Source organism: Hypanus sabinus, chromosome 6 (assembly GCF_030144855.1).
Source record: "Hypanus sabinus isolate sHypSab1 chromosome 6, sHypSab1.hap1, whole genome shotgun sequence".
NCBI classification, from domain to species: Eukaryota; Metazoa; Chordata; class Chondrichthyes; order Myliobatiformes; family Dasyatidae; genus Hypanus; species Hypanus sabinus.
This window is the reverse complement of record NC_082711.1, coordinates 77,507,428-77,523,121: the sequence shown is the minus strand read 5'-3', so window position 1 is coordinate 77,523,121 and position 15,694 is coordinate 77,507,428. Positions and strand designations below refer to the sequence as shown.

The 15,694-nt window shown below is 37.1% G+C and overlaps 1 protein-coding gene across 10 annotated transcripts in view; it reads right to left on the bottom strand.

Moving 5' to 3' along the window:
- The window catches only part of cobl (cordon-bleu WH2 repeat protein), a 322,888-nt gene that overhangs the window by 134,453 nt on the left and 172,741 nt on the right, over positions 1-15,694 (bottom strand). For 9 of the 10 annotated variants that reach the window (XM_059972440.1, XM_059972433.1, XM_059972437.1 and 6 more), the window contains 2 exons: positions 4,817-4,911; positions 1,683-1,757 (listed from right to left, as the gene is read on the bottom strand). In XM_059972440.1, coding sequence (XP_059828423.1) covers positions 1,683-1,757; positions 4,817-4,911 — 170 coding nt within the window. The remainder of the gene's footprint in view (positions 1-1,682; positions 1,758-4,816; positions 4,912-15,694) is intronic. The other variant, XM_059972439.1, reaches the window with a different exon arrangement.

The following is a 15,694-nucleotide window of genomic DNA, read 5'->3' as shown; positions in this document are numbered from 1 at the left end:
TCCCAGAATTCTGTATTTGTCCAAGCATATTTCCTGTTGTTTATTTTGAAAGTTTCCAGAAATCTGTATTTGCCCAAGCATATTTCCTGTGGTTTATTTTGATGGTATATCTATTACCTTTTATATTCCAAAGCCTGATGCTTCAAGAAGGGTTTAACCCTCGTGCAGTTTTGCACTGAATTTTTTCCTATATTGTTTAATTGTATGAGTAGTTGAAAGAGTAGAGGCTTTTCTGAATTTAGAGAAAAATAATGCAAGTTGAAACAGGATAGTTCTTCAGGTCCCTTGAGCCCAATGAGCTTCTCGATAAGATGATGGTATATCCTGTTCCACACCAAAATGCTTGGTCAATTCCCTTATCTCCCATTCGTCTTTGTATCCAAAAATCTAAAAAAAAAACTTAGCACTGAACATTCTCAATGGCTCAGCTCTTTGAGGTAGATTTCAAAGATTTACAGTTCTCTGTAAGGAAATAGCTCAACATTTCAGTCCAAAATTAACACTGCCTCTATTCTTATACTGAGCACTTTAATTCTGGACTCTCTGTCCAGAGGAAATGTTGTCTCAATACTAATCAGTCATTGATAATTTTTTTTTCAGAAAAAGGCAGAAATGTTGCTTTCTCAGTTTTTTAACACTCAACTGCGAGTGGATCTGAATGTCACCTTCAGCCATTAATCGTCAATAAGGTGAAAATCCTAATTGACTTAATGTAATCTCAAGGCTGAAAATAGTGGGAACACTCAGCAGATCAGGTGGCATCTGTAGAAAGAGAGTTAATATTTTAGGTCTTTGAAATATTTTCTTGCCTCAGATGTTACCTGACCTGTGGAGTGTTGACAGCATTTTCTGCTTTTATTTTGGATTTCTAGTATTTGCCATTTTCTTTTAGTTTTCTTAATTACTCAGATTGCTGAGTTATTTTTTGGTGAATCCAAATTAATCAGCGTAATGATGTCATAGATACTGTTAGTGATGTAGGTTAGACTAACCTTGTATTTCTGTGGAAAACAACAACCAAGCAAATTCCATGGTGCCAACATCACTGGCAGGTAGTATTTCTAAGGAACACTAATTCACTTTCACAGGGAAGGTCAATTTCTAGATTAGAAAAATATTCCAATAACTTCAAACAGACTAAGCCTCACAAAGCTGTGAATTTGCTATGTGCACAAGCAATTTTACATCAAAAACAACAGCTAACAGAATTTTAGTGAGGCAATGAGGATAAACAGAGATCCAGTTAACTAGTATTATTGTTTTCAATGAGCAGAAACTTATTATAATTCACAGTAAAGATAAAGATGAGCTTTATATGTCACATGTACAGTGAAATGCATCATTTGCGTCAACCGCCAACGTAGGCTGAAGTTGTGTTGGGGACAGCCAGCAAGCACTGCCATGCTTCCAGCGTCATTGTAGCTTTTCCACAACTGACTAACCCGAACCCATACATCTTTATAATGTGGGAGATAAAGGACCACCTGGAGGAAGCCCAGGGAGAACGTACAAATTCCCCCAGACACTGGCAGGAATTGATCTCCAATTGCTGGTGTTGTAAAATGTTACGCAAACCATGCAATCTACTTAAGATGCCCTAATTTTACTTGTAAGTGAGCTTTGTTAGTGGATTATTGACAATTGTTAGTACATACTCCATAGAAGCTTATGTTAGTACTTACAATAGACTGGCATTCATCTGGGGTTAGACATTCACCATCACAATCAATATTCTCCAAAATCATCTGTTCACCTTTCTGAAACAGAAGTAAGCAATGCCATTGCAGGATTCAAGAGTGTAAAGAAATTACAGAATCATCCCATGTTTGACAGCTTGTTAGAAAATAATATGCTTAGGTGCAGTGGGTTCATCTAATTGATAACAAAGTCAATCTTTACTGAAAACCATAATAGTTAAATATTCAAGTTTCTTTTTGCCAACAGAGAAAACATTTTTGGTCCAATGAGGCATTTTCATGCTTTCAGATTGTGTTGAAACTGTACCTAACCTTACTGCATGTCCTTATCAAGTATTATCTGGAGCCCATGGATGTCATCATTAGGATTTAAAAGCAATCGCTCAAGCTATGTTTGCTGTGTTCACTTCATCACCACGTCTAGCTAGCCACAGGGCTCCATCTGTCACAGTTCTTACCCTGCATATTTCTCTACTTTAATTCTCTTGTCCCAAAAGCACTCTCCAAGCTCATCAGCCTGACTCCCTATCTTCACCAAACTGATGCAATTCTCTTTATGGCATGGATCTTGACATTGTAAATGACAACTTTGCCTCACGTTATGGGTTCTTCCTTTTTCAAATTGCCGTCATAAAACTGTGCTCAAGGAAATCAACTTCAAAATACCCAAGATTTTATCAAAGCATCACCCCATTTCAAATTCCTCTTCTTTGTATTGATACACATTTGTTGCCACTAAGAAGCTGATGCCTTTCTTTACTGTAATTCCATACTTGAATCTTTCCAAATGATGCCCAATAAAAGAAAAAAAGGGAATCATTTGGAACTGTGACCAAAATCCATTCATGTCTTCTATATCTTATAACATTATCTATTACATATCCTCCTACAACGTGTCCCAGCCTTCGCCCATCTTACTGCATCTATTACCAACTTGTTTATCCATCCCAGAAGAATTTGCAACAATGGTGTTTACTGCAGAAATTTATTGACAAGGGTCTTTTCCTGGCAAGTTGATATCCAGTTCTGCCTCTGAACTGTGACTCCCAACCTATTCAATACCTGTGTTCTGACTACATGTTCAACATCCATTCTTCTATGTAACAATTCCGAAAGATGAAACAATACTATTTCATTGCCATGGACAGCTGTGAAGACCAAGTCATGTGGGTATATTTAAAATGAAGGTTAATAGGCTGTTGACTAGTCAGGGATTATGGGGAGAAGGCAGGAGAATGGGTACAAGAGAGAATAATAAATCAACCATGATTGGATGGTGGAGCAGATTCAATGGCCTAATTCTGCTCCTATGTCTTTTGGTTTATTTCATGTATGCAAGATGGTTTGGAGAAGTTAAAGTATGTAAAAACTGTAAGTTGTTATGCTGGTAGAATACATAATCAGGTGGATGAGCAGAGGTATAGGTGATGGCAGTAAGATCATTTATTGCAAGACCTAAGGCAGTTGGGTTCCATTTGAGAGGGGAATGGAATTGAAATTAATAACCATATTTCTATTGGGAAACAATTGGGAGGAGACTTTTTAAGGCAAAGCTTGAACAAATCAGGAATATTCTAGAAATTTGAAACAGAAATAAAGCGATAGAAGAATTCAGCAGAATCAGTGCCTGAGATACTGTATTATGTAGACTGAGCACTCCACAACATGCTGCCTAATCTTCTGAATACTTCCAGCTTTCTCAGCTTTTAATTCAGATATTTAAAGTGAAACATAGCAACACACGGAGAAAACTGGATAAAAATGATACTGACTCTATGTTTCCAGACAATTTAGACTCAATGTAAAAACGGATGGAAAAAAGCCCCTTGGCTCAGCTTGTCCATGCCAACATATGTTCTCAGCCCAAGCTATTTCTCTTAATGCCTAAATTTAAAACCCAATGTTGTTATATTATTTAGTAAAGGGAGTAAAGCTGATATAAGTATTGCTCTAGTTAGGAAGGAACATAACCTATTAAAAGATAAAATGTAGGGGAACACTGAATAAAGCAAATCTAATATGTCAGAAGTTACAAAAACTTAGTTCGGTTGGGAGGGGATCTTATGACTGAAGTATAGTCTACAAAGACAATGCTGCTGAGTTTTATTGAGGCAGTCTTAATGTCTTGATGCAGGAAGTGTGCATAGAATGTGGCAGGCATGAAACTGGTTTGCAACGGTGCATGCAAAGACATTAAAATAAAGGGGAGAACAGAGATACAGCAAAGCTTGAAGTGATGGGACCTTAATAAAGAATGTGATGTTAACAGTTTTGAAAGAAAGAGAATTAATGACTGAAACAATCCAGAAAGGATGAGAAGCATTTTCCAAAGAGAAATACATTAATTAGTTCATCAGATGCACAAAAGGAAGGCAATCAAGGAAAATGAAGATGATGAGGCTAGAAAATCAGCTGATGTAATATGTTTCAAAGAGAAGGGCCTTACAGAATCAATCTGCAAGTCCTTCAGATCTTCTGTTATAGATGAGGCTATTTATATAGAAATGATGCTTCGTTTCTCCTTCAATTTGTTAAGTCAGTCAGTCTCAGGCTACCTTGTCCAGATAGATCTAAAATACCAAGGCATACAGAGTTCATCTATTTAAATAGAAAATCAATTACCAAACCACCGTTACCACATTGTGACTTCAATTAACTTCTCATTGTCTGCACTGCTATACAGTCATCCTGAATGATTATTGGCCAGAATTCTTGTCATGTTATGGTTATCCTATACTTATCAGTGTAATTTGCAAAGAATTAAAGTAAAATTTACAGAATCACTTATAAAATAAAATCAATAATGTATTATATATCAAATAAATTCAAGTATTACATCTTGTATAATAAGATGAACTCTTGACCTCAGAAACTACCTTGCCATAGCAATGTACCTTATTGTCTACCTGCACTGTACTTTCACTGAAATTGTAAATCATATTCTGCATTCTGTTATTGCGTTTCCTCAATGTACTAATGTGATGAAATGATCTCTATGGATGGCACACAAATCAAAGATTTTCACTGTACTTTGGTAAATATGACAATAATAAATAACATCAGCTGTACAATATACATATTTAACTTACAGAATTAGAGTCCAAAAATGTTATGCTTACCTTTGTTTTCTTTTTGCCAATTTTCAGAAAGCCCAATAACCCCTTGTCATCTTTTCCCTTCACGTCAGTGATAGCTAAAGCACTTTGACTCAAGTCTGTAAAAACAAACCTCAATTAAATATAGTTCAGCAATTCACCATATGCTCAAGTTAATATGCACACACCCATGGTGAAACACCCAACTGTTCGAAGGTTTATCATAACATTTGGAAACATATAAGTTACCTAGCACTTAACACATTGGCATGCTCCACTGAGCAGCATTTCAAAAGCTGTGACTAGACTAATGCGCAGTTTATTTGAAAATTCAGCAGCTATCAAGTCCAGCTAGTGCCAGATAGAAGAGCTCCCATTTATATAGATATTAATACTATCCAGCACTTAATAGACACAACCATTTAGATACCTTTTTCCAAAAAAAAGAGATAATGAACAGATACAGTCATGAATACAAGTTTCCATTTTCTGACTTTTGTTTATTTTAACATTTCCTGTTGGTTAGGCATCGTACGTCCTTTCACTGAAAAAGCAATTCAAACTTTTGTTTCTGTCACTGTTATATTCATAAGAAAAATGAATTTCAAATGGAAAACTAATAACTGAAAAGGCTGGGACCATTCAACAATTTAGGCAGCATTTATCATGGAAGAAAAAAGCTGGAATTATGGGTTGTTAGCCTTTCAGTTTTGGATCTCACAATTAAGAGAAAATCAAGATCATATTCATCTTGGCTATTGACTGGTCAAAAATGCAAAATAATTGCAAACATTTGAAACAAAAATAACAATTGTGAGGAAGATACAGAAGATAAATCAGTTACTGTGAAAAATAAAGACATCCAAAATATATCCTGAAAGAAAAAAATGGTAAATTAGTTTTTCTTTAGCAATACGTTTCCTCCAGTAGATCCCCTTAGAAGGTACAGATCCAAGGAATAACCATTTCTTAAAAACGCACTGAGCCACAGCTGAATATCCTCATCTTTCTAGGAGTTGAATTTTTTTTCAGTAAAGGACTTCAAGTGTTTTAATACCACAGAGCATGTGTTTTTGCAAGGCTTGCAGACAGACAGTCTTGGCTCTATGAAGGTTATGTGAAACACTGCATTTCAGGCCTGCACACCAGGAAAATACAAGGGTTCTATTGTTTGTGTAGATTCAGCAATGGAAGCAGAAAATGGATTCAGATTGATTTATAGGTCACTAAATCATTGAAGAGATTGGGACAGTAGGCAGATGAGGGAGAGATGAAAGCTGAGGAGGACCAGTTATCATCAGAGTCACGATCACTGTAGGGCCAGTGATGTCATGATCAGAATAGCAGTTTAGTTTCTGGGGTTGAAACAAAACACTCATGCTCCTCCTCATCCACAAGCACTGCCGGCAGGCTACTTAACTCTTTCATGCCACATTCCTCTTCTTTCCAGAGACCTAGGAAGTCAGTGTTAAGTCAGGAGTGGAAGTATCACAGTCATACAAAAATATTCAAATGAACAACCTGGTCGCTGGGATGAGATAGTTCTTCATCTATTTACTGCATCTGGATAAAAAAATTGCCCAGTTTGCACACATATCCTTTAGAACAATATAGAAACTGGATAAGTAGTTCAGCCATGGCTATTAAAAGAAGTTAATCTCTAAGTTAAACATTGTATTAAACCTAAGGAAAAAGTCAATTAGAGCAGTTAATCTAAGGATTGTGAAGATTTCATAACTCAACTGAGAAGAACCAAGAAATTGTTAACATGAAAGAGGGTGAAATATGAAAGCAGTACATGAAATAAGAACAGATTGCGATGAATTCTATGTACACATTAAAACAACGGCTGAGAAAATAAACAAATATCTAATTTATCACAGAAGATAATGGACAACTAGACTGACTACAGAGGTCGTAACAACCACAGAAGCAAAATATTGCTATTAGGAAACATAACAGGACAGAAAAGCATCAATCTCCATGATCTGATAACCTACTTTCTAGGGAATTGAAGGTGTGACAAAGATGGTGTATACATCGTTTACTCTCAACTAACATTACATAAAAGAAATAAGAATCAGAAATTGAGCATGTTAATGAAGGTGACAAGGCACTTAGCAAATAATGAAAGAATTGAGCCAGGTCAACATGGATTTATCAAATGGAAATCATGCTGGGTTGTTGTGTTTTTTGAGATTGTAACTCACAGAAAATATAATGCAAGCCAATTGTTCCAGAGTACTTAGTCAGTTCAAAAGGTCTTCATGATGCACAGAGACTACTAAATGGTGGAATATCTCTATATCTCTCTCTCTGCCAAGTATGCTGTTGTTTTTTTTTGATGAACTGTAAATGAACAAAATCAGTGCAAACATATTGTGTAGATAACGGACTGTCTTCATGCAATACTTTTGATGATTGCATCCTCCAAATCCTCATTTTGAACACTATATACTTATTTATTGATTAATAAGTAACATTTATCTATCAAGGATTTGAATAGAAACATAGGTTGAAATGACAGAGTTTAATTCAGAAGTGAGTAATGCATTTTAGGAGGCTGAATACAAGAGGAAAGTATCCAGCAAATGACAGGACCTTAGGTGCATTTAAGTACAGAGGGATCTTGGCCTACCAGTACATAGCTCCCTGAAAGTGGTGTCACAAGTGGATGAGGTAGTGAAGACAGCATATGCCATGCTTGCCTTCATCAGTTGAATGTAACAGTTGCCATGTCACGTTGCAGCTGCACAAAACTTTGGTTAGACCACGTTTGAAATACTGTGTGCAGTTCTGGTCATCACACCATACAAAGGATGTGGAGGCTTTGGGGAGGACGCAGAAGTTGCTCTCCAGGATGTTGATGGAGCCATCTGTGTTCTATAATCCTCTGCAGCTTCTTGTAATTCTGTGCACAAGAGGTTCCACACCTGGCTGTGAGGCAATCACTCAGATGCTTCCCACAGTATCTCTATAGAAACTTCCAAGTGTCTTCAGTGAGAAACTAAATCGCCTCAAGCCGCTAACAACATAGTGATGCAGGTATGCCTTCTTCATGATTGCATTAACGTGTTGGGCCCAGGATAGATCCTCTGAGATGTTGGCACTCAGGCACATGAACCTCATCAGCCTTCCCACCAGTGACCCCCTCAATGAGGATTGGCTTCTGACTTCCCTTCCTGAAGTCCACAATCAATTTCTTGGTCTTGTGACACCACTCAACCAACTAATTGATCTCATTCCTGTATGGCTCTTCATCGCCATCTGAGATTCGACCAACAAGAGTGGTGCCATCAGTGAATATACTATTTAGATAGCACTTGAGCAGTACTTAGCCACACAGTCATGAATGTAGAGAGAGTAGTGCAGTGGCTTAAACACGCACTTGCCATCCAAAAGAATGCTTTCTATGGCACGTTGATAAAGATTGGTGAGGGTCAAAGAGAACATGGCAAATTACTTCAGGTCAAGGAAACATAGGTGTTGGAATCTTATTATTGATTTGAAAAAAAAGTGTATACAAACAGGAGGAGAGTATCTCTGGTAAATATGTCAATACCTGTCAATAAAATAAACAATATCAGAATCACACATAGTGTTGATCTACAAAGTATAAATTTTATATAGAATGTATAATTCTCCTCTTATCAATTTATGAAGAAAGGAAGAACTAATAGAAGTTTTTACAAAAGAAAAAAAAAACTATTCTAAACAGTAAAAGAAAGGACTGGGCAGTCCATCCTGAGAGGAAAACCTAGTGAAGACAGGCTCTCTGATTAAATCCAAGGTTCTGAAAAAATAGCTGGAAGAAAATCAGATCATATGGAAATATTGAATAAAAGGTCTTCAAATTTATAGGATGTATCCAATGTCCGACTTCTTATTTTCTCTAGACTTAAACAGGACATGATAGAGGAAAGCCAATAAAAGGCAGTAGGAGGGTCAGGGTCCTTCCCTTTAAGTAAAATGTCTTTCTTAGCCAATAAGGTTGAAAAGGCTATCAACTGCTGAGCGGAAGCAGGAATATATCCTGCTTCAATAGCTATAATTTATAAATGGTTACTGAATTTACAAATGATATCTAACAATAAAATTAAAGCTGCCTGGGAATTGGAATTTCAAGAGTTACTTTCGGATAATCACTGAAGTAAAATTTTTCATCTGGTAAATACTTCATCTATTTGTGCTAGTCATTCCTTCATACAGTTCATGGTAGTGCATCGGGCACATATGTCAAACGATAAATTAGCCCATATTTTTCCCAATATTAATCCTATTTGTGAAATACTCAGGTGGCCACTTTATTTGGTCTTGCATAAAGTTGGAGAATTTTTAGAAAAAAGTTTTTAAAACCTTATCAAAAGTGCTGGGTCTGGATTTACAGACAAGTTAGAAAGGTTGAACAAGTTAGGTCTTTATTCTTTGGAGCATAGAAGGTTGGGGGGGACTTGATAGAGGTATTTAAAATTATGAGGGGGATAGAAAGAGTTGACATGGATAGGCTTTTTCCATTGAGAGTAGGGGAGATTCAAACAAGAGGACAAGAGTTGAGAGTTAAGGGGCAAAAGTTTAGGGTTAACACAAGGGGGAACTTCTTTACTCAGAGTGGTAGCTGTGTGGAACTAGCTTCCAGTAGAAGTGGTAGAGGCAGGTTCGATATTGTCATTTTAAAAAAATTGGATAGGTATATGGACAGGAAAGGAATGGAGGGTTATGGGCTGAGTGCAGGTCGGTGGGACTAGGTGAGAGTAAGTGTTCGGCACAGACTAGAAGGGCCGAGATGGCCTGTTTCCGTGCTGTATTGTTATATGGTTATACAACCAAACTTATTTACAGCTATTTTTGGGATTATTCCCAAAAATAGTTTTTTTTATCATGACACCATGTCATTAGGCTTCTAATCTCCTCCTGTATTCCAACTTATCATTATTTGAGATTCTGCCCACTACAGTAGATGGAATTACTTATAGATGGAATTAGAGCAAAATTTGGAGGGCATAGCCTGGAGGGGCACCGGTGTTGAGGATAATCATGGTGGTGATGTTGCTGTCTAAATGTTACTGATTGTGGTCAGGATGTCAAGGATCCAGTTGGAAAGGGAAGTGTTGAGTCACAAGTCTGTGAATTTGGAGCCAAGTTTGCTTAGAATTACAATATTGAATGCGGACTCCAGGCACATATCACTCTGTTTACAGAAAAAAACTTGTTTTGGAATTCTTCCTTAATGAGTCTCAAGGGACATCATGTTACAGCTGTACAAGTTGGTGAGAAAGCACCTGGAAATTCTGTGCAGCTCTCATTTTCATACCGTCGGTAGAATGTGATTAAGATGGAGATGTTGCCAGGACTGGAGGGCCCAAGTTACAGGAGGAGACTAGAAAGGCTGGGATTTCTCCCTACAATGAAAGAGGCTGGAGGACACAAACACACTAAATTGTCAGAGCTTTCTCCACCACCCCCTCCCCAAGAATAACAGAGTCTAAACCTCAAGGGCAAAGGCTTAAGGTGAAAAGGGAAAGATTTAAAGGGGACATGAGAGGACACACTGTGACTCAGCTGCTGACCTAATGCTGTTGCTGTTGTAAACATTGCAAAAGTTGAATTGTGTAAGTTAGAAGTGAATTGTATTGTAAAGTTTTCATACTTAATGCACTTTTCCTGTTTAGTTATTTATTGTGCCATTTTTTTATATTATATTAAACACTGTGTTAAGACAAGAAACAGTATAAGAAATTGCAAAGGTTTCACCTTCAAACACTATGATAAGTCAATGTATTGATGCCACGTCACATGATGCTGAAGAGGTTTTGTGTGATAAACTGAAAAACAACTGCTTCTCTATTGAGGTTGATGAGTCAACAGATTCCACCAATAAATGTCATGTAAGTGATGGTGAAATTCAAGAAAATTTTTCTGTTGCAAAGAGCCGCCCGAAACAAGCAAAAGCCTGGATATATTTAATGTTCGGTCTTCATATCTGGAAGCAAAAGGTCTGTCTTGGACGAACCGTGTTGGCATCTGTACTGATGGTGCCCCATCAATAGTTAGCTCCATGAGAGGTTTCATTTCTCTTATAAAAAAAGAAAATCCTGACCTTATCACAACACCCTGCTTTCTTCATAGAGAGGTGCTGATGTCAAAAACTCTTGTGGAGATTAAATGAAAAAAGTTCTGAATGCTACAAAAATGGTTAACTTTATTAAACATAGACAAGTTCACTTGAGTACATTTTAAAAACTGTGTGAAAACCTGGACGAAGAATACACCAATCTACTGCTATATGGAGAAATCCTGTGGCTTAGCAGAGGAATGGTTCTCAACAGGGTCTTTGAGCTGAAAGGTGAATTGCAGGGATACTTTCAAGAGAATAGTAGGCCAGATTTTGCTGAGTGCTTTGACGATTAAGAATGGCTGCAAAATATAAATTACTTAGCAGACATTTTTCATCATGTGATCCAGTTGAACAAGTCTCTGCAAGACCCTGGAGAAAATGTTTTGACTTCAAGTGACAAGATTCTTGGACTTAAAAGGAAAATGAATCTTTGGAAAAAATTATGTTGCAAAAGGAAAAGTTAAAATGTTTCCACTGCTATCTATGTCAATCCATGGCCTCCTCTACTGTCAAGATGAAGCCACACTCAGGTTGGAGGAACAACACCTTATATACCAGCTGGGTAGCCTCCAACCTGATGGCATGAACATTGACTTCTCTAACTTCCGTTAACGCCCCTCCTCCCCTTCTTACCCCATCCCTGACAGATTTAGTTTTTTTTTCTCTCTGCCCATCACTCTGCCTGTTCTCCATCTCCCTCTGGTGCTCCCCTTCCCCCTTTCTTTCTCCCTAGGCCTCCTGTCCCATGATCCTTTCCCTTCTCCAGCTCTGTATCACTTTAGCCAATCACCTTTCCAGCTCTTAGCTCCGTCCCACCCACTCTGGTCTTCTTCTATCATTTCGCATTTTCCCCTCCTCCTCCTACTTTCACATGTCTTAGTATCTTTCTTTTCAGTTAGTCCTGACGAAGGGTCTTAGCCCGAAATGTTGGTAGTGCTTCTCCCTATAGATGTTCCTATAGATGTTCCAGCAGCATTTTGTGTGTGTTGCTTTAACTTCCAGCATCTGCAGATTTCCTTGTGTTTCCACTGCTGCTTGGTTTGAGAGTGAGGAAGGATATCAGAAAGTCTCAAGTTTTATTGAAAATATTAATTAATTATATTTGCCTTATGAGTTTTTAAAATTTATGAAATGGAAAGAAGATTAATTTTCAGAAAAGTAAGCTAATTTCATGAAAGGTTAGCTTAAAATTCATTCTCTACTCAAAAGAGTACTGTCAATTATATTTGGACTATTATATCAACAACTTAGTGATTATGCCAACATATTGTGAGCTGTTGATATAATAATCTTTATGCAGGACCTCCTGAGACCTGGAAATTATTTCAAGGGTTCCTCCAAGGCAAAAAGGTTGAGAAAAGCTGTAGTGGAGAAATTTAAGGAAGGAATTCAAGAAATTAATGCTTCTGCAATTGAAATGGTGATGATATGATTAAATAGAAGGGGTTAGATATCTTGGAGTTATGCATGGAGTTGCAGAAATAATTAAGTACAAAGCCTTAAAAACATCTGAAAACTTCGAGGAGCATTTTTAAAACAAGGCATAATTTAACTAGTAGCTAACTTAAGAGAGTTGTTTGAAGATTTTGGATGAATGCAAGTTTACAACAAATAAAACATGATGGCCAAGAGTGCAATGGAATGGTGAAACATGGGAATAACAAAAGGTAAAAACACATTATTTCAGCAGGTACTTGGGTTGAGGGACAATTTTGGGCAATATTCCAGAGGTACAAAAGGCTAATTTGGTGATGGCGTTTATTTATGGTTGCAAGCTTATCAAAAAGTCACCTATGTCACCAAGCCCTAAACATTGACTGTTTACTCTTTTTCATAGATCCTGCCTGGCCTGCTGAATTCCTCCAGCATTTTGTGTGTGTTGTACGAACAATTTGGTTTACCTTAAAATGGGTATGGATCAGGATGGAGTTCATTACTTTGAAATTAAGATTATGGTGGAGTCCAAAGAATCTGACCTGTAATTTATAGTAGTGATGACTGTTTGACATCATTATACTGTGAAACTGGTATAATTTCTGGAGAATCTGTATATGCATTATTTATCTCAGAAATTCCCAGTTATCAGTGATCCAGCTTTCATTTTATTTCCTCGTGAAGAAGGAATTCAGCTGAATTTGCAAAACAGATATTATTCATGGTTACTAGAATGCAAATCATCATACAGTCACATCAGTGTGTTGTCATCTGCTTCCAAAGCTTGTTACACTGAATTTTTACATAGCTGGCTTGCTGCTGTTGATCAGGAGACAGATTCCCAGGTAGTGAGACCAATACATCTCATTATGCTATATTCAGAAAATATTATAAATTGTTTAATAATATTTTTGTAGATAAGGGATATTAAAATATGGCTATATGAGTGAATCTGCAGATGCTGGAATTAAATTAAAAAAAACACAAAATGCTGGCAGAACTCAACAGGCCAGACAGCATGGTCGTCACTACCTCCTCCCATAGATGCTGTCTGGCCTGCTGAGTTCTGCCAGCATTTTGTGTTAAAATATGGCTATATTTTTTTAAAATACTGAACTGTGGTATATGGAAACATTTTAAAACTTTATAAATTTTTAAATAATAAAGTAATTAGCTTGTTTAAATAGACAAACTATTGAAAGTTCACTGACCTGAAAGTCTTTTTTTCTACAGGTGCTGCCTAACTTGATTATTCTCAATATGCTCTGTTGTTATTTTCCTTAATATATGGATCCTACATGACTGTAGTGCACAACATCTGATCTACTGGTCAAATCTGGACTACAGAATACTTTTTGGCTTCCCCATTTACTGAATAGCAGCAACTTGATTGGTGAAGAACAACTGGCTCCTGATTTAAGCCTCACACTGATTTTGATGTGCCATGAATCCAGGCCTTCCTGATGCAATACCAGCAAAAAATGTTCAACATCTATGAATGTCTCCAAAGTTACAAAAACAGGAAGATATACAAAAATTGCTCTAGATAACCAAGATCATATTTCATTAAAAAATAGTTAAAAGCATAAGAAAAAAATTAAAACTAAGTAATATATTTACCCTAACAAATAAATACATTCAAGTTAATTCAACTTAATCAAAACTTGTAGCCACTCGAAACTTGAACGTAACTCTTAAAGGCACTGAAATTAATCAAGGTGCTGACTTGGCACATACTTGCTCATTGCTTACACTTCCTAACTTAACTGCTGAGTAAATGCAAGAAGTTAAAACTCTCAGCTGGATTACATGAGATGTGCAAAACTGAAATGCAGTTGAAATTACAGCACCGAGGAGCTTGCAGTATGCTTGAGATTACATGTTCATATGAATAGTGCTCACCATCATCTTGTGTACACTCCAATCTTAATTCAACAGACTGCAAAGCATTTAAATATTTGCTAAAAACTATGCTTCTCATTCCTGGCTCGCACATAAGAATTTATTATGTGATAACTACTTCAGTGAGCATGGTGGCTGGATGCCATTAAACCAACTGCTTAAACTGATGGCTGACAGCAACTCATGTCAGAAATTTTATTTTGGATGTTTGTGCATAGTTTCCTTTGAAGTCATCAGTGAGAATCTTTGTTTCATCACTGACTGCAGTATCTATTGAAGTTGGTCTTCCCACTATTTAGTCTATACTTCAGAGAAAGATCGAAGATACAGAAAACATTGGGAAAGTACAGTTAAGTGATATGAATGCATATGTGGAATGTGCAGTACTTTAGAATACAACATATCACCACACAGCAGCATGATGGGAAGATAAATGAGCACAGAAAACAAAGGAAAATGGGTAATAGCACAGCCGCCAAAGAAACCTTTTTAGGAGTTGGTCTGTATAATGGATTGTATAACTTGAAATTAAGGAGAGTACCTTTAATACAAACTTAAATGCAGAAGAAAAACATTGGATAGGTTGATTAAACATTGGAGGTGGCAAAACATACAGGAAGCAGTAGTCTGGGATAATATTATTAGTCATTTAGAAAATTAAGGACAGACAATTGAGGATTAGGTAATGGAAACTCCATTGGATCTTTAAAACCAAGAGTGAGGTTTGATCAATCTAAGCGCCAGACTGATTTGGAAAGGTCGGGTACCCGGCAAAACGTGGTGTTTGGACAATTAATCAGTGGGCCAGATGGATGTGTGATGTCAGGACCAGTGGTGTGGGTCTGCTCACTGCTCTGTGATTGAGGCTGAGGTTGTGGCCTGCTCTGGGCTTCATGTCTGAGGACCCACTTTGTTCTAAATGCTATTTGCTTACTTTTATTGTTTGCATGATTTGCTTTTCTTTTCTCTCTTTGCACATTGGATGTTGTTGGTCTTTTTTTTAAAATGGCTTCTTTTGGGTTTCTTTGTTTCGTGGCTGCCTGCAAGGAGACGAATCTCAAGGTTGTATAATGTATTCATACTTTGAAATCAGAAAAAAAAGTGTTGAACTGCAACAAATTAGTTTTTTTCAAAGATAAAGTTACAGAGATGTTTGAATGAGGGCAGCATAGTTGTTAATTGAAATAGCAGTTCATGATGTGCCACTGAGTGGGTTTAACAGCAAGACTGAAGTCCAGAGTCCATGGAAGAAGTTCTGGAATAGAAACTGAATGAAAGCAGGAAACAAAGTTGCAGTCCTGATAAAGGGTCTCAGCCTGAAATGGTTTACTCTTTTCCATGGACGCTGCCTGGCCTCTGAGCTCCTCCAGCGTTTTGTGGGTGTTGCTTGGATTTCCAGCATCTGCAAATTTTCTTGTTTGTTGTAAAATTTGTTGTTCAGGCTGGACAAA